Genomic DNA, 25,086 nt, shown 5'->3' on the forward strand with positions numbered 1-25,086 from the left:
GATCATGAGTTCTGATAAAAAAGAAATCCTTTCTTCTGAGGGGAAGGAGGAAGACATTCTCTTTTCTTCTTCCGAGGAAAAGGAGGAAGAAAAAATTGTGGAGGAGAAGAAGGAGAAGGAGAAGGAGGAGGAGGAGAAGGAGGAAGAACTGCTTGCCGAAATACAGGAGAATTATAATATGATGAAATACCTTCTACACATTCTCCCTCTGAACGCAAACAGAAACAATATGCTGAACTTTGTCCAATCAGAGATTCTCGATTTCTTCGGGGGAGAGGAGGTGCACGAGGAGGAGGAGGAGGAGGAGGAAGACGAACATTAGTTATAATAGTGTGGTGCGTGGAGGGGGGGGGGGGCAAACAATATTAGTTATGATAGTGTTGTGCGGGGGGAGGAGGAGAACAAGGAGAAGAAGGACAAGGACAAGGACAAAAACAATAGTGATAGTGGTGGTAGGTGGTTGGGTGGTGGTGGGTGGCGGGCAGCAGTAGCAGGTGAGCGGTGGTGGTGACAGGCGGCGACAGCGAAACACCGGTAAATTTTTATTTATTTTTTTAATTATTATTTTCTGCGCGGCGGCGTTAGCTCCGCGCGCGTCTAAGAAATTCGCGGGTCGGTTCAAAGTCGGACACCGAGGATTCCTCCCCCTCCCCCCCCCAACGGCGGTTATCACGTGCTGAGGTATGCCGCTACCGATAAAGCACCCTGTTTTGATAAACATTGGCCGGTACACTGCCCTTGTTTATCAAAACTGATAAACGGTGCAAGCACATGTACATTCATACCTACTTCCCCGCACCCACAGTTCCCCCGCACACCTCACCTCCCCTCGGCGCTCCTGGCTTTGAATCGGCTCTTATATGCTACTGGTGGTGCACTTAGAAATAGTGAGCAATCTCATGACCGAAGGGTTTCTTGCAGCATTGCGGCGTTTTATGGCCAGAAGAGGTATCCCGACACATGTTCATTCCGACAATAGAACGAACTTTGTCGATGCCAATAATCATCTGAGGGAATTATATATGCTCCTAAACTCCGACGAACACAAAAACCAAGTGAATCGGTTCTCGATAGAACATCACATTACGTGGCATTTTATTCCACCAATCGCACCGCACTACGGCGGATTATGGGAATCCATAGTCAAAATATTCAAACATCATTTTAAACGCGTCGTCGGAGATTCATTATTTACCTTTGAGGAGTTAAATGCTTTTGTTATAGAAGTCGAAAAAATTCTTAATTCCAGACCCATTGCCTCTCTTTTGTCTGATCCTAACGATCCTTTAGCGTTAACACCTGCACTGTTAAATCTGTAGTGTCAAATTTGACTCAAATTGAATTATTTATAACCGTATTTAGAAGTCGCCACTGCTCCTACTAAATATGTAGTTAATTTAACTAAAATAACGATAGAGTTAAATAATTTAACTAAAAATGTGTGTTAAATTGGACTAAAAGTTTATTTTTGACTTGTGGCACTGGGTTGAAATAACCATAGATGTGGTTGTTTTTTTAAACACATGTTTTGTTTATGGCTACACTGAGAGAAGAGAATGCAAATTATAACTGCCTGAATTATATGATTCTATCTTTTATAGTTACTATGGTTTCAATATTAAAAATTTAAAAAGGTTAGTTTAATTATAGTAAATTGTCAAAATACATCTTCCACTTGATTTTATTTTCAAAGAAATTTATCGGAAAAATTATTATTGTAATAGAACATCAGTGAAGGATCTCATAATGCTCCCCGTAGGGGTCTGGAGTCGTTTCGGGGCCTCCCGAGGCTGTGCAACGACTCCAGATACAGGAATTAGCGTTCCTGTTCCCGAGCTCGCTAGGGGGTCTGCGGTCTCTCGTAGGCCGCAGATTCAGGGATTTCGGCGACCCTGGCGCCCGAGTTGACACACCGTAATTCGTCACGCGCTGAAATTGCGTGCGGGACGGACCGGGGGCCTGGGCTTCACCGCCCGGGCCACGAGGAGTAAACCTCTATAAAAAATCCAAGGCTGGCGTCCGTGGCGCGGGGTGCTGTGCCGTGTAACAGCGGTGCTGTGCTCCGCGTCGTGGACGCCAGCTACGTGAGTAGGATGGCAGCTAGCTGCCACTTTATGTGGGAGGTCCGTAGGGATCCGGGGCTGATCCGTGGTCTTCCGAGGCTTCGGACCGACTCCGGATACAGGAAGCGGCGTTTCTGCGGTTCCCGAGCTCGCTAGGGGGTCTGCGGTCTCTCGTAGGCCGCAGACTCAGGGACTTCAGCCACCCTGGCGCCCGAGCTGGTATACCGTAATCCATCACGTGCTGAAACTACGTGCGGGATGGACCGGTGGCCTGGGCCTCATCGCCCAGGCCGCGAGGAGTAAACCTCTATAAAAAATCCAAGGGTGGCGTCCGTGGCGCGGGGTATCGCTCCGTGTAATAGCGGGGCGGTGTTCCGTGTCTTGGGCGCCAGCTTCTTTAGTTGGTCGGCAGCGTGCTGCTGGGGTAGGGGTGCCGGTGCGGGGTGGTCTCGGACGGGTGCTTGCGCTCGTCCGGGGCCTCCCCGGGTCATCCCCCCCGCCTTGGGAGATCCGCTTGCCCGTTTGCCTCGGGCCGATGGTCCCCGGACATTGGCCTGAGTAGGCTCCGGGGCGAGGGTGGGGTTCCCCTCGATAAATAAGACCCCAATATGAATTATGAATGACATGGGCAGAAAGAAGAAAAAGAAGATACCGCCCAGGGGCGAACGGACACCCCAGGGCCGGCACGGGGGAGTGTCCCGGGCCCCCCCTGTCGTCATCGAACGATGGGCAGTCGAGCGGAGTGCCCGCAGGCTCCGCCGACCATAGGACTACTGCGAAGACGAGGGAGTACGACCCTGAGTACGACCCTCGTATAGCGTACTCGGCGGCGCGCTGGAAGTACCTCCGGAAACTCTTTCGGAGGGAACTCGGGCGCGACTACAGGCCCACTGACAGTGAACTGTGGGACATGCACACATTCGACGTGGAAGAGCGGATGCAATGGGGGTGCCGTATTGGAGCTCATCCGAGTCCTATACGTGGTCCGGGGATTATTCCTCCTCGGACGATGAGGGGAGTGTCCACTCCTTGGGGAACGAGTGCGGGTCGAGCCGGCTCAACGAGCCGTGGCCCCCGCCCCGAACGCCGGAAAGGGGACGTTATCGCTGCCCGGCGGGCGGACCGGGGTGGAGCCGGCTGACATGGCCGTGGCCCCCGTGCCTCCCGCCGGGGAGCCTTCGGGCCGGTCACCCGGCGGACGCCGGTGGACCAGGCTCTGGTGACGGGGCGTGTCGATCGCGCTCTCCGTCTCCTGGCCGGTTGCTCGGCGGACGCTGCGTGGCGGATGCCGGGCGGCCTGGCGGGGGCGGGGGCGACATCGGTCGCGCTCGCGTTCGCCGATCCGCATCCACGGAGGTGGCCTGGGGAGCGAGGGTGAGGCCAACTCATCCAGTGAGTCTCCTCAGGGCGCCGACGAGAATGTGGATCGGTCCGACGAGGAAGAGGGTGGGATGACTAGGGCCCCCAGGGATCCGGTCGCCCCTGGTAACCCCGGATATTCCGGGACTGCCTGCCGAATCCGGGGAACGGCGGGGCAGAAAACGGGATCGTGGCCGACCCCATCTGGACGGGACGGGACTTTTCAGATCTCCGTCTCCGCCCTCGGACGTGGCGGACATCAAAGACCGCCTCCAGGGGGTTCCCCTGGAAGGATTTAGGGCCCGACGGCTCAGGGCTAACGTGATACGTAGCTCTGAGTCGGAGGGCGAGACGTCACCGGGGGGGTCTGATGCGCGGCCTAGGCAGCGCATCAAGATCCCCCCCACCCTGTTCACTCCCGAACAGAGGCGGGAGCTGGACAGGGAGCTGGGGGTCATCTCCCGCAGCACGACGACCGACCTGGCCGACTTGGCCGACGGTTGGCTGCGGGAGGTGGAAAATGCCCGGACAAAGTGCACCAAGCTCAGGATGCATGGTGCCTTGTCCGGGCAAATCAAGAAGAACACGCATCTCGCACGGGAGGCGGTCATGACCTTGGCCTATCGGGCCATGGGTCGCCTTGGGCGAGATGACGGATACGACGAGGTCAGGGCCGCGGCGCGCGAGGAGGAGATTAGAATCCTCCGCGCCGAGGTCGAGGAGCTGCAGGGGCAGCTGGGGGTCGTGAGAAGAGCACTCGTGCTCGGATCGGGATCTTCAGCTGCGTTCCGCGGCGACGGGGGAGGATCGTTCCGCCCCCCGCCAACTCGGCGGCTGTCCCGGTCCCCGACCCTTCTTCTTTCGAGGAGAGGGTAATCGGGTTGCTGGGGCAGCTGGCGGGCTCGATGGGGGAGCTGGAGAGGCGCCTGGCGCGGGTCGAGAAGGGGACTGTTACGGCCTCCTCCCTGGCCAGCGCCGGAGCAAAACATGTTAGAGGGGGACGTCGGGGGGATCGGGCTCCGCGGGAGGAGCCCCCTGTCCCCGAGTCCCCCAGCGGCCCCGCGGATTCGCCTGCTCCGGCTCCGTCCACGGACGGACCGCAGTGGGCGACAGTGATGGGCCGCAAGGAGAAGAGGTGAGCTGCAACGGGGGGGGTGCCGGCGAAGAAGCCGGCCCCTGCCCCTGTGGCCTCAAAGAGCGGCCGGGGACGTCCCCTTCCCCGGCCGGGAGTTGCTGGTGCTGGTGCCTCGGCGAGGGCGGGCGCGGCTGTGCCGCCCCCTCCTCCTCCGGGGTCGCAGCCCAGCAAAAAGAAGAAGGGAAAGGGACCGAAGGGGGTAAAACCGGGGGGGCGCCGCCGTCTCGTGCGGCGCCTGCTGCCCCGGGTGCGATGGGGGGACGGATCCCGGGCAGGGCTTCCAAGTCCGAGACGGTAGTCAGGCGGCAGTCAGGTGGTGGGGATGAAAGCCATGGCTCACGCCGTTCGCGCTCGGCGTTCCGGCTAGTCTCGATTAATCGACTCGCTCAGCGAGTCTCGCTGTCGATAGGCGGGTAACCGCATTTTACTATATTAAAATATTTCATATGAGAAATATTTTAATGTAGTAAAATGCGGTTACTCACTCACCTATCGACACAAAAAATTTAATATCTATAAAATAAAATAAATATATTTAAGGAAGCAAATGTATTAAATATATCAATTAATTAAATATATTAATAAAGCTAATATATTAAATAAATATCATTTTTAATATTAAATATAAGTTTAATAAGTAAACATATTATGATATAAAATAAATAAATATAATAAAATAGACTAGGTAAAAAATTGTTTATGCAAGAACATATAATAATATAGAAAAATACATCTTACGTATAAAAGGATATAAATAAATGTAAAAAGAAAAATATATATATATATATATATATATATATATTTACAATACAATAGTTTTCCACATCATCCATGAGGTACTATTGAAGATGCGTTTTTTTAAAGTGGTTTTCCCCATAGGCCTATTCCACTAAAAAATAATATAAAAAAATAATCGAACATGTGTTATCATATTGCGTTTTTTTACAAACTTGTTTTTGTATCCAGCGCTAATTGTCTTGTTTAGACACGATGCCTTGCACAAACATATGTCTTGAAGAGAGACAAAAATTGAAAAAACTTTTTTGGTACGTTAATCTGCTTAACCGTATTCATTTAAATTAAAAAGATTTTAATATGTGGAACACGATCTAATTAACCACTCTCTTCCCTGATGAAACTGTTGGAAAGATTCAGATACAGATTTCGAAAAAAATGGATTCAAGCGGAAAAAAAGAGAAAAAAGAAAGATAGAAAAAAATATAATAATAAGAAAATTATTTTCGAATTATTACCGGATTGCTCATTTCGATAAAAACTCAAGATTAAGGATTGAAAATCTTGTTCAGACAAGCCTCGAATTCATTTGGATTGAATTTACGGATTGAGGATTGAAAAAAATTATTAGGATAAGTTTTGGGTTTATTCGGATTGGACTCCTGTATTAAAAAAGATTAAATGACTGTTTCGAATTCATTCAGATATATTTTGGAATTGATACACGGATTGAAAAAAATTACAAATTTGATTCGATTTAGAACTGGTACAGATTTTGGAATTGTTCATAAAAGTTCTGAAAAGTGTACTATGTTTGCACCGTACGCAAGACAAAGACAGACATTCGTATTAACATTCTATCCGAAACTTTTATTAGGGGTATAAATAAAAAATATTACTTTTTAAAAATTCTTTATTTTTACTAATTATTTCATAATACATCAGTATTATGCATAATACTGATGTACATGTTTATAATATATGTATATATATATAATATTTTCAGTATTATGCATAATACTGATTTACTATGGGGTATTGCCGTGGAGGACCACCTCTTACGCGACCTCTTTGCGCATACCACCGCGCTCGGCTGCGACCGCGTCCTGTTCCGCGTCGAATTCCTGGAACAAGAAAGATATTATGAAAATACTGCAAATAATAATTACAAAATGTAATATATATATATATATATATATATATATATATACCTATATATATATATATATATATATATATATATATATATATATATATATATATATATATATATATATATATATATAATTGCATTTATATATTACGTACTGCGCTCTGGCCGCTGCTGCGGGCCTTGTGCCCCGCTCTCCTGTTGCGGTTCGACTTGCTCTGGTGGATTTTCCACCAGAGCAACCTCCTGTTGTCCCGCCTGTTGATTTTGCCGCTCCTGTTCAAGTTTTTGAATCAGCAGTCCTTGCTGCTGTAGTTGCTGCTGCTGCTGCTGTATTTGCTCCTGCATTTGCTGGAGCAATTGTTGCAGCATTGCCATTTCAACTGTATCTTGCAAAAAGAAACAATAAAAAGTGTTATGAACATGTTACATGTCAAGAGACGAAATGGTCCAAATCCAAACATCATAGATGTTTCTCAGATCTCAAATTTGTCTTTGTCTTGCGTATGGTACAAACATAGTACACAAAACAAAGACACATTGATCTTGAAATCTGAGAAACAACTATGAATTCGAAACAGTGTTACGCATAAAAAAATATTTTAAACCCCATTAGACATGAAGTATAATTTGTTTACACTCAACGAAAGGTTAGGCTATCATAAACTCAAAGTTAAGTATTGCCAAGCTGAACGTATTATTTTGTTACCATTTAATTGAAATACAGCTCTTAAATAGTTACAAAATTGTGCATTTAACTGTTGTAAATATAAAATACATGTATAAAAGTAAAATACTTACTGGACATTTTGCGAGACGTCTTCTTCTCTTTCACCCATTAAATAAATGCGGAATCGCAGATTGATATGTTATTTGTCTCCGCAGCACAGATGGCATTAGCATAAACATGCTAATAGCTTACGTTCTTTGTTTTATCCTTTGTAATCATATCTCAATTCGTGATTCTCATTACGTACGTGATTTTGATTACAAAATAATTTTAGTACTAAGCGTTAGCTTAATATCTTACGGTTTTGTGAGTCGCGAGTGAGTGTTTTTCTCTAATTGTGCTTTCAATAAATAAGGAATTCTCCGCAGTTCCGTGACCATCAACTTTTTTCTTCAAATCATAGTAATAAGGATATACATTCAGGTATTATTTTGATTCTTTAGCTATTTATCGTTACTTTATTCTGTCACTTCTGTTTGTTAAATTTTACATCTACTTTTAATTGTATTTTCATTTGTTAGATATGGAAACAAATAATGAAGTGAGGAAAAAAGTGAAACGAAGCTTTGTAGAAGCTTGGCTTAGCAATGATATATGTAAATCTTGGATTGAAAAAGTGTCTTTAGATGATAGCCTTTATCATTGTATCGTGTGCAATAAAAATTTTTCGTGCGGCCCGTTTTCAAATATTATAAAACATGCGGAATCTGCGTGTCATAAAAAAAACATTGAAAAAAATACTTTTGTTGATAATGATGATACAATTTTGATACAAAAATCATCGCATCAACGAGTATTTTTGGAACAATGGTTAGAAATAGAAGAATTTAAGCCATGGCTACGTGAAGCCAAACATGATTTAAATTCATTTTTATGTACGATTTGCGATAAAACTTTTGCAGGTGGTTTATCGCAAATTCGTCGTCACGCAGATTCCAAACAACATAAAGATAAATGCGAAATACTCGTAAATGATATACAAGATAATGAATTAAATATAGAATCAAATGTGGAATTTGACGAACCATTTGTGTCTTTTGAAGATAGAAAAAAATCAGCGGAGCTTCGATACGCTGCATTAATTGCCGACAAAAATATTCCATTTGATACTGCACAAATAATACTTCAATTTTTCCAAGACGTAGGAAAAGATCCTAATGTTTTAAAAAACATGAAGATGGGCCGCACAAAATGTTCAAAATTAATTACCAATGTTTTGTGCCCAGTTGAAACAAATCGTGTGGTACAAAACATAAAAAAAAATAAATTTTGTATTTATATTGATGAATCGTCAGACATTACAAATGAAAAATGGATGACGTTTCATGTTAGATATGTAGATCTTCATACGTTACAAATTCAATCGCAATTAGTAAAACTAATTGATCTTGATGCATCAGATTGTAGCGCGGAAAAATTATTTATTGCATTTGAAAAGGAAATAAATAATTTTCAAATACCTTTTGAAAACATTCTTGCTTTGTCATGCGATAATGCATCCGTTATGACTGCAAAATGTGTGTCATTTAAGAAAAAATTGGAACAAGTGTGCACAAATTTATTGACATTTACGTATCCGTGTCACGCTTCCGCATTAGCTGCACATGCTGCATGTAAAAAATTACCTGAAGTTTGCGATGAATTTGTAAAAAAAATTGTAAATTACGTTAATAGCAGTCCCAAACGATCAGCTATTTATCGGGATTTTTCGGAATGTTTTCAAGGAAAGAATTACAAACTCTTAAAATTATCTGACACACGATGGCTCTCTCACTACGCATGTGTAGAAAGAATTATTCAATCTTGGGACGCTATTAAACATTTCTTAACTTTAATGGTTATAAATGAGAAAACAAAATGTGCAGAAAATATACTTATTTTAATGGAAAATGTAGAAACAAAAGCATATTTGCTGTTTCTAAAATATGTATTGAACTTTTTTAATAGTTTTAATGCATTTTTTCAAGTCAAAGAAGAAACAGTGATTCATTTACTACAGCCAAAATCGAAACAGTTTCTTCATCAAATTTGTAATAATTTTTTAAAGCCGGATGTAACAGATTTTTTGCACATTAAATTTGAAAATATTGACTATCATAAATCCGCAGATAGTATTTATTTAGGTTCTGAATGTGAAGAATATCTCATAAAATTAAAGGAAGACCACATAAACATGGTACAGATAATTAGAAATAACTGTTTACAATTTTATATAACTGCTGCTGAAGAAATCCGAAAAAGATTGCCAGTTGAGGATACATTTTTATCAAAACTATTGGTCCTTCAACCACGTTCAATATTCCCATTGACACGTCGTTGAATGACATTTTTTTTATAGCCGACTATCAGCGGTTTTGATAAAAATGGCTTAAGAAAGGAATGGTTATTATTACATTCCAATCTATCAGAAACGGAAAAAATGAATCTGTCAAGACAAAATTTTGACGAAATGTGGATCAAAATTTTACAGTATCGAGATGCAAATAATGATACAAAATTTCCCAATTTAAAATGCCTCTTAAATGCAATTAGATCTCTTCCGCATTCTAATGCCGATCCAGAAAGAATATTTTCTATTTTAACCGACACTAAAACAAAAAAACGGAACAGTTTATCGTCTTCTGCTGTAAATTCAATTTGTGTCTTAAAATTTGCATTCAAGACGAGACGAGAAAATGCTTTGACGATGAAAATCAATGAACAGCATTTAAATCTCATCTCATGTTAAATACAAAAATGTATTTGAAAACTTGTAAAAAGAAAAAGAGTAGTCTTCAGCTATACGCTGCAGATGATATTGCTAGTTCCTCCTCATCCATTAGTAGTGCAATCTAATAGTGCAATTTTACATTTTTTAAAAAAAGATACACTAAAAAAAGTTACTAAATTTTAAGACATATTTTTTGTACATTTACAAGAGAATACTTACTAAATGTAAATACATATTTATTTAGTAATTTAGATATGGTAAGTAAATATTTTCTTGCAAATATACAAATATTTATTAAAATTTATAGTAAATTTAGTAATTTTTTTTTAGTGGGTCTTTTATAAATGGGTCTGCACAAGACCTCGTGTCTGAACAAGGCATCGTGTCTGAACAAGGCATCGTGTCTGAAGAAGACATATATACTTGTCATAAATACGAGTATGTAAAAAATATTGTCTTGCGCAAGACCTCAAGTTTGCACAAGACATCGTGTCTAAATAAGACATCGTGTCTGCACAAGACTTCGTGTCTGCACAAGACTTCGTGTCTGCACAAGACTTCGTGTCTGAACAAGACAATTTGCGCTGGTTACAAAAACAAGTTTTAAAAAATACGCAAAATGATAACACATGTTCAATTATTTTTTTATATTATGTTTTAGTGGAATAGGCCTATAGGGGAAACCACTTTAAAAAAACGCATCTTCAATAGAACCTCATGGGTGATGTGGAAAACTATTGTATTGTAAATATATATATATATATATATTTTTTTTTTTTTACATTTATTTATATCCTTTTATACGTAAGATGTATTTTTCTATATTATTATATGTTCTTGCATAAACAATTTTTTACCTAGTCTATTTTATTATATTTATTTATTTTATATCATAATATGTTTACTTATTAAACTTATATTTAATATTAAAAATGATATTTATTTAATATATTAGCTTTATTAATATATTTAATTAATTGATATATTTAATACATTTGCTTCCTTAAATATATTTATTTTATTTTATAGATATTAAATTTTTTGTGTCGATAGGTGAGTGAGTAACCGCATTTTACTACATTAAAATATTTCTCATATGAAATATTTTAATATAGTAAAATGCGGTTACCCGCCTATCGACAGCGAGACTCGCTGAGCGAGTCGATTAATCGAGACTAGCCGGAACGCCGAGCGCGAACGGCGTGAGCCATGGCTTTCATCCCCACCACCTGACTGCCGCCTGACTACCGTCTCGGACTTGGAAGCCCTGATCCCGGGGTCCTCCGTGATTGCGATCACGGTGGAGCCGGGGTGTGCCTCCTACACTGACATTATGAAGAAAGCTAGGGCGGCGATCAACCTGGGGGACATACTCCCCCAGGACGCGCTGCTGGGCTTCCGGCTTCGGCAATCCCAGGCCGGGGGTCTCCTCTTGGAGATTCCCGGCAGGGAGAGTCTGCCGTATGCGGAGCGGCTCGCGGCCGAAATGACGCGTGTGGCGGGGGACCCGGGCATCCGGATTACCTGCCCTATGCGTAGGGTGGGAGTCCGGGTGTCCGGATTCCTCGACTCCTCCGAGCCGAAGGAGGTAGCGGCGGCGCTGGCGGACGCCGGAGCCTGCAGCGCCGCCGAGATTAAAGTCGGTCGAGTTACTCGCGGCCGCCGGGATATGGGCTCTGTGATCGCACAGTGCCCGGTTGTGGCGGCTGCGAGGCTCGCCAAGGTGGGGAGCGTGGCCCTTGGCTGGGTGGCTGCACGCGTGGAGGCGCTTAAGGCGCCTCTTTAGCGCTGCTACCGCTGCCTAGCCCAGGGCCATATGCAGCACCGGTGCCCCGGTTATTCTGATCGGTCTCGGTGCTGCTTCAACTGCGGTGGGGAGGGTCACACTCGGGTTCAGTGCGCTAACCAGCCGTTCTGTCCCGAGTGTGCCGGCCGCAACAGGGCAGCCAACCACCGCCCTGGTGGTGCGGACTGCCCCAAAATATTCCCCATGCCTAGGAGGGCTGGGGGGCCTCCTCCCTCTTCCCCGGATCCAGAGAGGGCGGAGGAAATGGACGTGGAGCGACCTCCGTCACCGCCGGATGCCGGCGCTGCTCACGGCGTTCAGGCCGTTGGGGGCGACGGACCGGCGGGAGCGGAGTCCGCTGAGGAGGGTGCGTCTCTCGCGGGCGGGGTTCCTGTCGAAGGGGCCTCATCCGCGGGAGATGCTCGGTTGCCGGGGTCCACCTCGGACTCGTCTGAGTTCGGGGAGGAGCCCCCGCCGCCCAAGACGCGCGCGGTCGAGGAAGCCGGCGCCTGTGATACAATAAGCGTGTCGAGCCACGCTTCCGGGGAGAACCTCCCCGTGGCCAGAGTGATTCTCTGGCCCCTCCCCTCCCAATTCCCGCAGAGGGAGCGGAGGGGGAGTAAGGCCACGAGGGAGGAGAGGCCCAAGGGAGGCGCGCCCAGTGCGCTCTCCCCGGGGCCGCCCGTCCTCGGCAAGGGAAAGCGGCGATAGTGCCGCCCCTCGGGTGCCCGCCCCTAGCTGCCCCTAGCGCTCGGGGTCTAGCCAACCCGGGGTACAATGAGTATTTTCCCCCCGTTAAAAAAAAAAAGGATCTCATAATGCTCCGCTTTTTATACTATTTTATGTGTTTCCTTTCTTACGAGAAATAAAACGCCATCGCAGCCATCTAGTGACGATTTTGTGTACTACTATATACAGAAAAAAAAGTACGTGACTATAATTCAATCATAGATAGGGTTCAAAGAAATAACCATAGATGTGGTTGTTTTTTTAAACACATGTTTTGTGTTAAAATTTCTATAAGAAAGTCAATTTTGACACATATGTAGTTAAAAATAACTAAATATTATTCAACTCAAGAAATTCGTTCAAATTTAACCCATTAACATTTAACAGTGTGCTCATTGCTTGATCGGCAGACCATTAATTAATGTACCAGAGCCTGATTACTCGCATGTCCCTACCAACCGCTTATCTACTTGGTAGCACATAACCAAGGTACGTCAGGATTTCTGGGCCCGTTGGAGCTTAGAGTATCTGAACGAGCTTCAATTTCGTCGTAAGTGGGTCCAAGACGGAGAAGAAGTAAACATCGGTATGGTCGTACTAAAGACAAAGGGTTTCCATGTTTACAATGGGCGCTTGGCAAGGTCACCGCAACACATTCTGGAGCAGACGGAATCATACGAACCGTTACTATTAAGACTGCGACGGGGGATCTGAAACAATCCGTCAAACATATATGTCCGCTTCCAATCGAACCGTAACATTATACAAACATGCGCCGCTTAACGTACGATATAGTTGATCGGTAGGGGAGAGTATGTTGCGATTGAAAATGTAATATAATAGTGGGCCCACTACGAAGCGTCGCCGAGCGACGACGTCGAACGATAACCGCGTACGGTTGACCTACCGACGACTTGCATTCAAAAACGGCAAAGCTGATTGATTTTTCCATAGCTTCAGATTTTCGTATATATAGCGGCCGCCTAGCGAGATCAGGTCAGAGAGAAAAAGGTTTTCAAGAGTCGAAGCTTTCGGAAGACTATAGTTTTTGCAAACAGAGCCGAGTCTCGTGCGTTAATTATATTTATAGAGACCGAGATCTCTTTTATTACTATACAATAAGTTCGCGTAACAAGGCCGAGATCTCTTTGTAATACACTTAAAGTAATAAACATTTTTAACCAAACAAAAATAGTGTATGGAGTGAACTTCCGTATACCGCGAAACATGTACCCTTACGAAAAAAAATCACTGGCCATGTATTATGATACATGTACAAATATTACGACAACCACACAAAGATATTACAATAACCACACGTAAATATTATTGGATTTTGTGTAATATTTTTGCACTGTAATTGACTTATTACAGGAAAAGTAATACACGGATTACAGGAAACGTAGTACAGGGATTACAGAAAGCGTAATATATGGATTACAGGACAATTTTTCTTATATAATACAGGCTATAAAATTTTACACACAGTAAAAAAATTTGTGTTAAATTTAACACATTTTGCATGTCCCAAACGGTCCACCCAAATTTTTAAGTTAATTTTACACAAGGCAAATATGTTAGTCAATTACATAAATATTATGTAATAAATTAACACAAAAAATGTAACACTATCACATATTTTGTAAACATATTTAATGTCACATAATCACATTTATAATGTAAAATTTAACTGAAATAATATGTTGTAGATGTCAGTGATATTTAACATATAAAATACATAGTAAAAACAAAATGTGTCACTTTAACACATTTTACGTGTGTAATCCTTGTAATCACATCTACATGCGTGTAAATGCACATTTTCACACATAAAGTGTGTAGATTTTCAAGAAAGGTATAAGTAAATTAAAAATAATAAAATATTTTTTTTTTTACAGATCTTATTCTTATAGCTTATATCTGTATTCACTGTTTTGCATATAAGATTCTTTTATTTTACTAAATACTATTACGCATTGTTTTACAATTTTTAAAAACGCATCGGCACGGCGGGATTTAAACCTAAGATCTTTGGAACAATAACCTAATACGCTAACACTGAGCTAATCATACGCTTGTGATACTGTTAATAAAAAGTTATATTTAAAGTAAAATATAACGCGAACACTCTTACTAGCCCTTTGATTATTTAGTCTTATTGTTAGAGATTTTTAATATATAAATAATTAAAACCTATTGCTGCCCATCACCAGACTAATAAAGATAGTCAAAAAATAACAATTACCGGAAATAGTACTGGAGCATAAAAAACATTATTGTAAAAAGCACGTTGCAAAAATCGACTTTGCAATTAATTGTTATAAAAAAATTGTTAAAAATTGACTATAGAGGAAAACTGATTGCGCCAATCGATTGGAAGAACAAGAAATTCCTAGCAGAATAAATATAAAAATATACCAATAACAGCTACTTATTCATTTTTTTCAATGTTGCGAAGCTTCATGTGTAATTTTTCTGTGTAATCTTAGTGATGTGTTGTTTTTTTCTAAATGTGTTATTCAACAATTCGTGCATTAATTATACACATATTATATGCGTTCGATTTAATATAATACACCTAATAACATATCTGTTTTTACAGTGTATGTCTATTTAACAGATGGCAACTGCTGCAGAAAAAAATAACACAAATTATTTGTATAGTTTAACTTATAAAATGTGTAATTAATGGCACGGAACATATTTCTTCAGTAAAATTAACATTTATAATATCTTAAAATAACACGTACACGTTTTTCACTTATTTAAAAGAAAATTTCTTTTAAAACTACATTATTTTTATGTTATTTATTCATTTATCTATAAATTGTGTTATTTAAACACCAAGAAATGTTGAACATCAATTCAACACAAAAGTTTTAACTAGGATTCATTTTAACACAAATACACAAATTTTTTTACTGTGCAGGTCAAATATTACACAGGCTAGCTGTAATATTTGATAGCTTCTATTATACATTTAATAAAAATATGTACAAATGTATATTGTATAAATTATATATTTCTTATTAAAATAAATGTATAGTATGAAATTAGAAATGACAAATAAGCAGTTTGTTATCTGAATATGATGTACAAACTATTCACTGTCTTTCTGTAAGTAATATATAATAGAAGCAACAAATTCAAAATTTTAAGATCTGCCTACTTGAATATAACTAAACCTAAGCAGTAAGAATTAAAAGAATGGAAGTCCTTGCCCGTGTCGGACGGTGAGTTGCGCCGCCTTTGTCTACTATGTGTACACGGCCCGTGATTTGCTAAGTTTATTGTCTTATTATTCAAAAAGTAAGCGTCGGATAAAATTTTTGTATAGGAAAAATCGTTTCAGAATTTATCCAAGAACACGTCTTTACAGGGACACATGGGTCGTTCCGAATCACCCTGTATATATATACAGGGTGTTTCAGACCACCCGTATACCCCTTTTCTCTTCGCAGGATTAGGACCAATCAAAAATATGTTCAGACGAAAGTTGTAGGGTTTCAAAAGATCTATTCAATGATCTTATCAGTTTGATCTTGGATGGCGTCGCCAAGGTCAGATCGAAATCACATTAAGTTTTTTAAATGGAACACCCTATTTTTGATTCCAGAATCTAATAGCTGGTGTCAAGACCTTTCCAAAACACTATAAGAATGTTTATTTTCGTTGACTACTTTCCGAGTTGTGCGGCTTGAAAGTTACACTACCGCCAGCATCAGCATTACTCAAGATGTACCATGTGGTGGTTACTTAGTCGGATTTAATCTTGTGTATGGGTGTGTGCATATGTGCATGCGTATGTGTATGGGGGAGGAAAAGGGGAGTCAAAGTTTTATGTACTCTGCTTTTGTTTATTAACTGGATTGATTATGTTTGATGATCAATCATGTCCAGATTGACTGTATGCATTTTCCCGTGCTTAGCATTATCCAGAATGAACGACGTGGACGTGACGAGAATTTCATCCCATTGGGGTGCTTGATTCACGTGAGTCCCCTTGCCTCTCACGTTTGGGGTGCTTGATTCACGTGAGTCCCCTTGCCTCTCACGTTTGGGGTGCTTGATTCACGTGAGTCCCCTTGCCTCTCACGTTTGGGGTGCTTGATTCACGTGAGTCCCCTTGCCTCTCACGTTCGGGAATGAATGAATGTATGTTTTGTTAAGCGACTAAATGTTCAAAGTGAGCACCATTCTCTGCGATGCAAGCATCAACTCTATTTTGAAAATCATTGGTTGCTCGAAGAATTTCCTCGGCACGTAAGGATCGAATTGCTTCACTTATTCTACGAATCATATTATCCCTCGTAGTCGGACGTTCATGATAGACCAAGATTTTTACCCTTCCCCAGAAATAATAATCAAGGACGGTGAGATCTGGTGATCGGGGTGGATAATTGATTGGACCGTATTTGCCTATCCACTTGTCGGGGAACATAGTATTTAATGCCGCACGAGCAACTCTCGATGTATGAGACGGACATGCATCTTGTTGGAACCACATGTTCAGGCGCAATTGCAGAGGAATATTTTCTAGTAAGACAGGAAGCTCTGTCATTATCAAGGCGGAATATCTATCACCGTTTAGATTTTCGTCAAAGAAAACAGGACCTATGATTTGACTTCCAATAATTCCACACCAAACATTGACTTTCCAAATGGTTTGATGATCTACTTCTCTCAACCAGTGAGGATTATTTTGTGCCCAATAACGAGAGTTCCAAGTATTAACAGATCCATCACTTTTAAGTGTACATTCGTCAGAAAATAAAATTTTCAAGTGGAAATCAAGTGGTTGCTGTCTTATAAAGTTGCAAAATACAAGTCTCTGTCTAATATCGTTATAATTCAACGCTTGATGAACAGACATTCTGTAAGGGTGAAATTTGTTATTTTTTAGAATGCGCCAAACACTGATTTTACTAACACCAGAATCTTGTTCTCGTCGTCTTAAAGAATCATAAGGGTTCAATTCTGTCGATGCAAGAATTTCCACTGTTCTTTCATCCATAATCGGACGACGAATTTGTGTACCTTTGTTATGTTGAGGCTGAACGACACCTTTAATTTTGATTCGTTTAGCCAAACGTGAAAAAACATTTCGCGAGTGAGGAGTCCGATCAGGATAACGTTCCCGCCACAATCTTTCCGCTGCAATGAATGTACCTCGACACTCACCTAAAATTAGCAGCATATCATATGCTTCTTCATTGGAATAGGACATGGCTAAATAAACCTAGACTAATAAAGAGTGTCGGATTTTTGTTGCGCGATTGATACTGATATGACGGTTATTGAAGACGTAGGTGACAAGTTTGAGAGAGTTATTGTCACTCGTGTTGAGTTGAGTCACAATAGCGTTGTGGTGAATACATCTCTACTACATCCTATGCAAATAACAATATGTATAAAATCACGAGTTAGACATCGTTACGCAGAAAGCCGCGCTCGTTATTGCTCGTGTGCTACCGTTAAAGTAATAATGTAATTACATAATATTATGACATACATATGTATGTGACTATCTACGGTCGCGACATCTAACTTTCACGATTTTTCATGATCTGTTTTTGTTGGCCCGGCTCGCGTGTTTACTTTCTTTGTGTCGGCTGCACGGCTTTCTGCGTAACGCGTGATTTTATATTGTTATTTACATGGTGTTGGCGGTAGTGTAACTTTCAAGCCGCACAACTGAGAAAGTAGTCAACGAAAATAAACTTTCTTGTAGTGTTTTGGAAAGGTCTTGACACCAGCTATTAGATTCTGGAATCAAAAATAGGGTGTTTCATTTAAAAAACTTAATGTGATTTCGATCTGACCTTGGCGACGCCATCCAAGGTCAAACTGATAAGATCATTGAATAGATCTTTTGAAACCCTACAACTTTTGTCTGAACATATTTTTGATTGGTCCTAATCCTGCGAAGAGAAAAGGGGTGTACGGGTGGCCTGTATATGTATATATATATGTATATATATTAATTCTTATTTTTCATCGCGTTCGGCACGCTTGACGCCACCCCTAGTGCCTGGCTCCTTTCTTTTTTCTTTTTTTTTCTTTATTGCATCTAAAAAAGATACGGAATAATTACAAAAAATCAGATACTTTTGAATATGTGCGTGCACACACTTATGTACATTATACCATACAATATATACTATACCTTTCAACGGCATCATCATTAAGATTTTCTTTTTCTTTCTTATTTGATCTGAAAAAGTTATAATTTAGAATTTAAAAAAGTTATGTAAACAGTTATGGAAAAGTTATTTTACGCACTTATGTACATGATAGCATACAATACCTTTCTTTGGCGTTCAATTCTGCAGGTTTTGCTGTCTCACATTTGTTTGTTTCTTCGTGTTTATTTATTTGATTACCCATTCTGTAACAAATAATTCTTGTAATACATTTTCTCTCTGTTTCTCCTCCCCCTTTGTTTCTTTCTTGATTTCTGCGAGAGAAAGAGAGAGAAAAAGAGAGAAGGGGGAGAGCAGCTGAAGAAAATCAAATCAAAAAATCAAATATTTAAAGATTATTAGGGCCTCTTTCACCAATCTAACCGATCGGTTAGTCCATTGGAATTGACCAATCGCATTTGTTATTTTAAAGAACAGGTAATGCAATTGGTCACTTCCAATGGTGTAACTTTAACCTCTCAGTTAACTTTAACCGAGATTGTTGAAAAAGACCCTCAGAAAATCATTTTGTTGAATTACATGTAACTTTATTCGAAGCCCTTTCAGTTTAATTTTTAATTTATGTTTATATACAAACTTCTTCAATTATTGTAAAATATAAAAAAAATATTACTTACATGCATATCACATTTCCAACTGTTGTGTACGACATTCACGTATGCGATAAAAAGAGACCGAGAGAATACAACATGATATGCGTGCAACAAAGACAACTACATTCAGTTGTAACAACTTTCTGGAGTTAAATAAGATTGGTACACTTGGGGTCTGAACGGTCAGAAAACAAGAGGGCAAAGAATTAGAGAAAGATGCTTGCAAACTGCACACACCATGTCTATTCCCACCACGCAGGTGCCCAAAACAATGGCTGATACGCAACAGAATTAATGCGCGAACGGAGACTAGAAGTGCGTTCACAATACTTAATTGGACATAAGAACCCACTAGCTAAAACTAAAATGACTTTACGAAATACGGGTCAGTCGGTTACGCGGATGATTTGCCCGTATGATTGGGAAGTCGCGGAGCGTGACCGGATTGGTTAGCGCGGTCGTGCGAGTGCCGGTGCGTTTGCTCCGCGGTTTGCCCGAGCACGCCCTGCGCAAATGGGCGCTCGATCGACAGGTTACAAAAATGCGGCTGTTACGACCCAAATGCTACTAGATGGCGGTGTGTACGCACTGGGCCGATACTCAACCGTAGTGAGTGGGGTTAACCCTGAGCGGTTACTAGGGGGAAAAAGGGAGGCGGAAAACCCTTTTTTTTCTAAACAGACTCCTCGGATATCGCGAGGATAGTCGGCTCGGGATCTTCGTATAAGGCGGAATTTTCGCGTTCGAGAAACTCTAAAAAGAACATTAAATCCACGGGGCACGTTGCGCAATCGCGAATTACTCGAATAGTAGTGAGGGAGACCCGGCAGAGTATGCACCGTTCCGGATTATGATTCGTGCCGATATTTATATAATGACGGTTTCTTTTATTGTAATGCTCGGCAATGTTCAAGGGAAAGTTTTGATGGCAATTCTCGCAAATGATGTTGTAGCGGTCCAACCGATGGCGGAAAAATACGGCGTGCACACAACGAGCGGTTGCTACCCAATCATAATAAGCGGCCGGCAAATTCCTAGCAATTACCTTACGTGATTGGGAGGCTGGGATACGCGGGCACATTATTTAAAACCTCCTCGACAAGAAAGTTGACGCGTCGCAATTCAAACAATCAAATCCCGATATTGACTTTATTTATTGAAAGAATAGGTAAACCTCATCTCCCTGTAGCAACTCTCGATCTCACGCCGTGGTTCCCCTGGTAGAGTAGATGTTGGGCCACTGGATTTCCCTCTCTCGGCACGGACTCGGGATGATGATGTGGCACACGCGTGGGCGAAACACGTGTCGTCGTGCAATGTTGCGTAATATTATTTAGGATCGACTGAATCGAATTAGACTGAACGACACTAGGTATTTGAAATTAACACAGACTCTATTGTTACACACTATGCAATATTTAATAACAAAAGATCATTTAACTTTACATAAATCTAGAGTTACAACTTACGGCTGATTACATTCAACTTAAATTAGGTTCGGGATTATTATATTGGCGTGAACAGAGTTAGGATTAATATTAAATTCAGAATTATGAAGCGACAACCATTAACTTAAATTTAGGATTATTATCATAAAATAACTAATATATAATCAATATGGAATTTAGAGTTAGGAGTAATTGTAGTTAGAATTAAATTTAGAATTAGGATTGATTTGAATTAGGATTAATTTAAAATTAGAATTGGAATTGAATTTAGAATGTGATTTAGTAGGATTTGAAATAGGCTTAATCGTACAGCGCGCCACGTGGTTCGCTACGGAGAGCGCGGCGCGACGCGTGTTCACGTGTTCGAGTCGGGCGAAGTCCCTGGCATCGGCGTGCGGAGGCGTAGCGTCGCCATCCCACGCGGCTCTATGTAGCCTATGCTACCGGGCGCGGCGCTAGTATCGAGGAGGGATAGAGTTGGTATAAAGCATAGACATAGGATCTATAGACCGAGCATTCGAGGAGTGGGGACGTGAAAAACTAGAAAGAGATAGCAAGCTTTGGACCACTATTCTGTCTTTGTCTAATGACGCGCGTGGGGAATCTTCACTTGTTTTTTTTTTTTTATATTTTGACGTCTACAAAGGTAATAAAGAAACTGATAAATTTAACATTAATAAAACTAAGAATAAATGATTTATTTACTGAAAAGAAACATGCTTTTAATCAAGCTCCATTGATGGATCATAGAAATCAATTGATTTGTATTCTCTTAGAAAAGTTTTTCACTCTTTGTATACATCATTATGCTGCTTCTAAGAATAACAAAATTAGACAAATAAGATCTAAATTCACAAAACTCATTTTATTTAAAAATCAATAACATATATTATATATATAGATATATATGAAGATCAGCAGAGTTAATTTTTTTATTACTATTATGCCAGGTGCTTTAAATGTTTATTCAATACTTTATTGTTTAAATTTTAATACACAATTTTACATTATACATAATTTTATATTTTGGCACTTTTTTCAATGCTTTTCAATTCCCCTTCATTCTTTTTTCACATTCACTTACATTTCCCTTTTCTTTTTCCCTAACCTTACCGAGAGTTTCGTTACCTTTACTGTACCCCCACGCGCGTCATTAGACAAAGACAAAATAGTGGTCCAAAACAGGCTATCTCTTTCTAGTTTTTCACGCGAGAACTTTACCCCCACTTCTCGAATGCTCGGTCTATAGATCCTATGTCTATGGTATAAAGAGAGTTGCGACAATGTATGTGCCTAATGCTGATTGGTTCCGCCATTAAGGGGGAAATTCCGGTTAGTTATCAGTTAGGTTAGGTAAATTAAATAGAGCTGTACACACCGAGTGCCTTGGACTGTCGTTTTATCTTTGTTGTTCACTGAATGCTAAACAAGGATAAAATGATACTCGGAAGAACTTGGTGTGTATTCCCGAACGCAGCCTAATCATCTTTGGTTGAAGAGTGTGTTTACGTGTGTCAGTTGATACAAACTCTTTTGCAACCTTTTTGCAAACTCTAGAAAGAATATTAATTCTGAAAAGATTATTAATTACACAAGTGTAATTTTTGTCAATATTTTTTTAAAGCCAAGAAGTTAACTATTTCTTAATAAATAATAAAAATAATGACATACAAATATAATCTCAAATTGTTTTAAAAATTTATCTATTTTTTTATTTCTTATTGTTAACATTCTATTTATTATTCCAATATTATTGTCATTTTATATGTAGACTAATGAATAATATTAAAGAAAATATGTTAAATAGTCTTTCTGTACACATTGTTTAGTGATGGTACATTGTGCAGCAGAAGGATGTCAAAACACTTTAATGTAATAATTATTTTTTTATTAACATATAATTTTTCTTTTAAACATTTTTTTTTATATAACAATTTACGAGAAATTTAAGATGATTGAGTTAAGTATTTGATCCTGGTATATTTATAAAACTAATTTTTTCTTAGCATAATCTTTCTGCTGCATAAAATAAAAATCTCCTTAAAATAATCTTTTTAAATTATATAATTCTAATTGTAAGTCGTAGAACTCAAAATGTAAAAAACTTATATATATTTAAGAAAAGTAATAATTATTTAAAGTTAAAATTTTATTTCATTGTTATTGAGAGCTTTCCAGCAACAAAACATAGTCATACACTGTGTGACACAGTATTACACAATATCAACTCGTAAAACACTGCTTCTATCAAAGCTAGATGTATTCGACCTCTCATGAATAAATAATATCGATCATTTGACATGGTTTTCAAAATTGTGCAGAAATTAAGGTTAAGAATGTTCGCTGTATACGAAAAAACGGCTCTGTATGATTGTATCAAAATTAGAAAGCATTGAATTGTATATACATTGTGTTACACAGTATTGCTCATATTTTGAAATTGGCGTTATGTAGCTATATATTTTCCCCCTTCATGGCGATTTCCGGGTAATTGTCGCAACTCTCTTTATACCAACTCTAAGGAGGGAGACGCTTCTTATCCTGTTTCCATGGGTACAGTCTTGGTCAAAAGTTTCATGTTTCAAGCCTCATTCGGTAACTATTCTTGCAAAAATTTATGTCGGGAAACAGCGGATGTAACACGGCCAAGTGTCGGTGCGGCAACGAAGATATTCGAGGACGATGGCGATTGGTCGAGAATGCTCGGCCGGTGATAGTGACGAGAATGCTCGTCGAGAATCTCGGACGTGATTGGTCGAGAATGCTCGGCCGGTGATAATGACGAGAATGCTCGTCGAGGATATCGGAATCGACTGGTCGAGAATACTCGGCCGAGGATAGCGGCGGGAATGCCCATCGAGGAGCAGGAGAGCGACGAGAATGCTCGGTCACTGTACAGATCAGGTAGTCGGACGGATCTGCTTTGAGCGTTCCCACTGCCGGCTTATAAATCCGAACGCGCGGTTGGGCGAGCCAATCCGCGCGCTCGGTCGGCCAAGCCAGAGTGGGAGCGTTGTGGAACGCCACGGTCGGCGCGCGTGTCGCCGCGTGGTCGCATGGCGAAACTCGGCTATGCGCGCACGTTGTCTCTTGCTACGCTCGGTGTTCGTTATTCGGTTCGTTATTCTGGACGGAACGTAGGCGTGCGGACGGTGGAGGGGCGTATCGTTACAAATTTTTTAATTATATGATTTTTTAATGAGTTTTTCTAAAATTTGTGATGAGTACGTTTAAGATTATTATCAAAATAAACGTTCCTTATTAAAGAAAACTTATTTATTTACTTAAAGAAAAAAAGTAGTCGTTTTTCTTAATAGTAGAATTTATTATGATATTTTTATGTGTTTACGCACCTATGTATGCATACAGAAAATACAAATAATTTTTCTGATGACCATTGATATTTTCGCGTTGTCTTAATAAAATTTTGAAAAAACGTTGTTCTCGTTGCTATAATGTCATGAATATTCTCGATTTCCCCATACAAGAAAATTGCAGCAATGTTGCAATGTTGCAGATTGCAATGCAGTATTACCGAGTCATTGCAGAAACATAAATTAACATTATGTCTGCAACATTGCATGGCATATGCCAGTAATATTTCGGAAACATTGCAATATCATAATTTTTTAATAAAGTAGTCGCAAAAAAGAACTAAAGCAGAATATTGGCGTATAATAATATATTAATTTAACTCATCCATAATTATTCATCCGCATTTAGCAAACTAAAGTCGGGCGACGTTACTAAATTTTCCGCTGAATCTTTACATTCCCTAACAATACAACCGTCCATATATTGACTGTAAGTCGACTCATCCAAGTCAGGCTTTTAAAGTTGATTGCAAATCGACTTTGCATAGACGTCTGCAGACATCCTTCAAATGTCGACTCTAATTGTAAGACGTCTAGAAAAAGGCATGCAGTTCCGTGGTTCTGTGTGCATCATAATATTGTTAAGAAACATAAATATTTATATCAATAGACGAAATAGGTCCATATATAAAGAAACCTCAATTTACAGCTCAAAAAAAGAATATTTTTTTGGAAATTTCCAAACGGTCATCCATCCAAGTCGCGACTCCGGTGAACGTTGTTTGACCTCCGTGATCGCTGCAAACTGATTCCTCATGATGACCTGTGAACATTTTATGCTGATATGTGTATATAACTGGTAGATCAGGTCAATATACGTTATCAAAAAAATGAAATATAATTAAACCACAGTACTTATATAAACAAATATAAAATTACAGTTCCTTTTTACTAATTTTGCAAATGCAGAATAGCATTTGGAATAACTTTTCTGTTATTTGTTTAAATAAGAATGCAATTAGAAAATATATATTGTTACGTCCTGAGTCCTCGAGTAAGTCTCAACGTTAATTTATATTACGAGAGACTGTGGAGAGGCTTAGGGTAAGACGGAACGAACCGTTGGTCTCG

The 25,086-nt window shown here is 40.4% G+C and overlaps 2 protein-coding genes across 2 annotated transcripts in view; one reads left to right on the forward strand and one right to left on the reverse strand.

The window, feature by feature from the left end:
* The first annotated feature begins 860 nt into the window (after positions 1–860).
* On the forward strand, positions 861–1,319 carry LOC105198084. Its single transcript, XM_011164730.1, has one exon. It carries the CDS (start codon positions 861–863, stop codon positions 1,317–1,319), a length of 459 nt encoding a protein of 152 aa, XP_011163032.1.
* Positions 1,320–4,833: 3,514 nt separating this feature from the next.
* LOC113004950 overlaps positions 4,834–25,086 on the reverse strand; it is a 418,572-nt gene continuing 398,319 nt past the window's right edge. The window contains exon 2 of the transcript XR_005576720.1: positions 4,834–5,070. The gene's annotated coding sequence lies outside the window, so the exon portion shown is untranslated. The remainder of the gene's footprint in view (positions 5,071–25,086) is intronic.

Source organism: Solenopsis invicta, chromosome 2 (genome assembly GCF_016802725.1).
Source record: "Solenopsis invicta isolate M01_SB chromosome 2, UNIL_Sinv_3.0, whole genome shotgun sequence".
Taxonomy (NCBI): domain Eukaryota; kingdom Metazoa; phylum Arthropoda; class Insecta; order Hymenoptera; family Formicidae; genus Solenopsis; species Solenopsis invicta.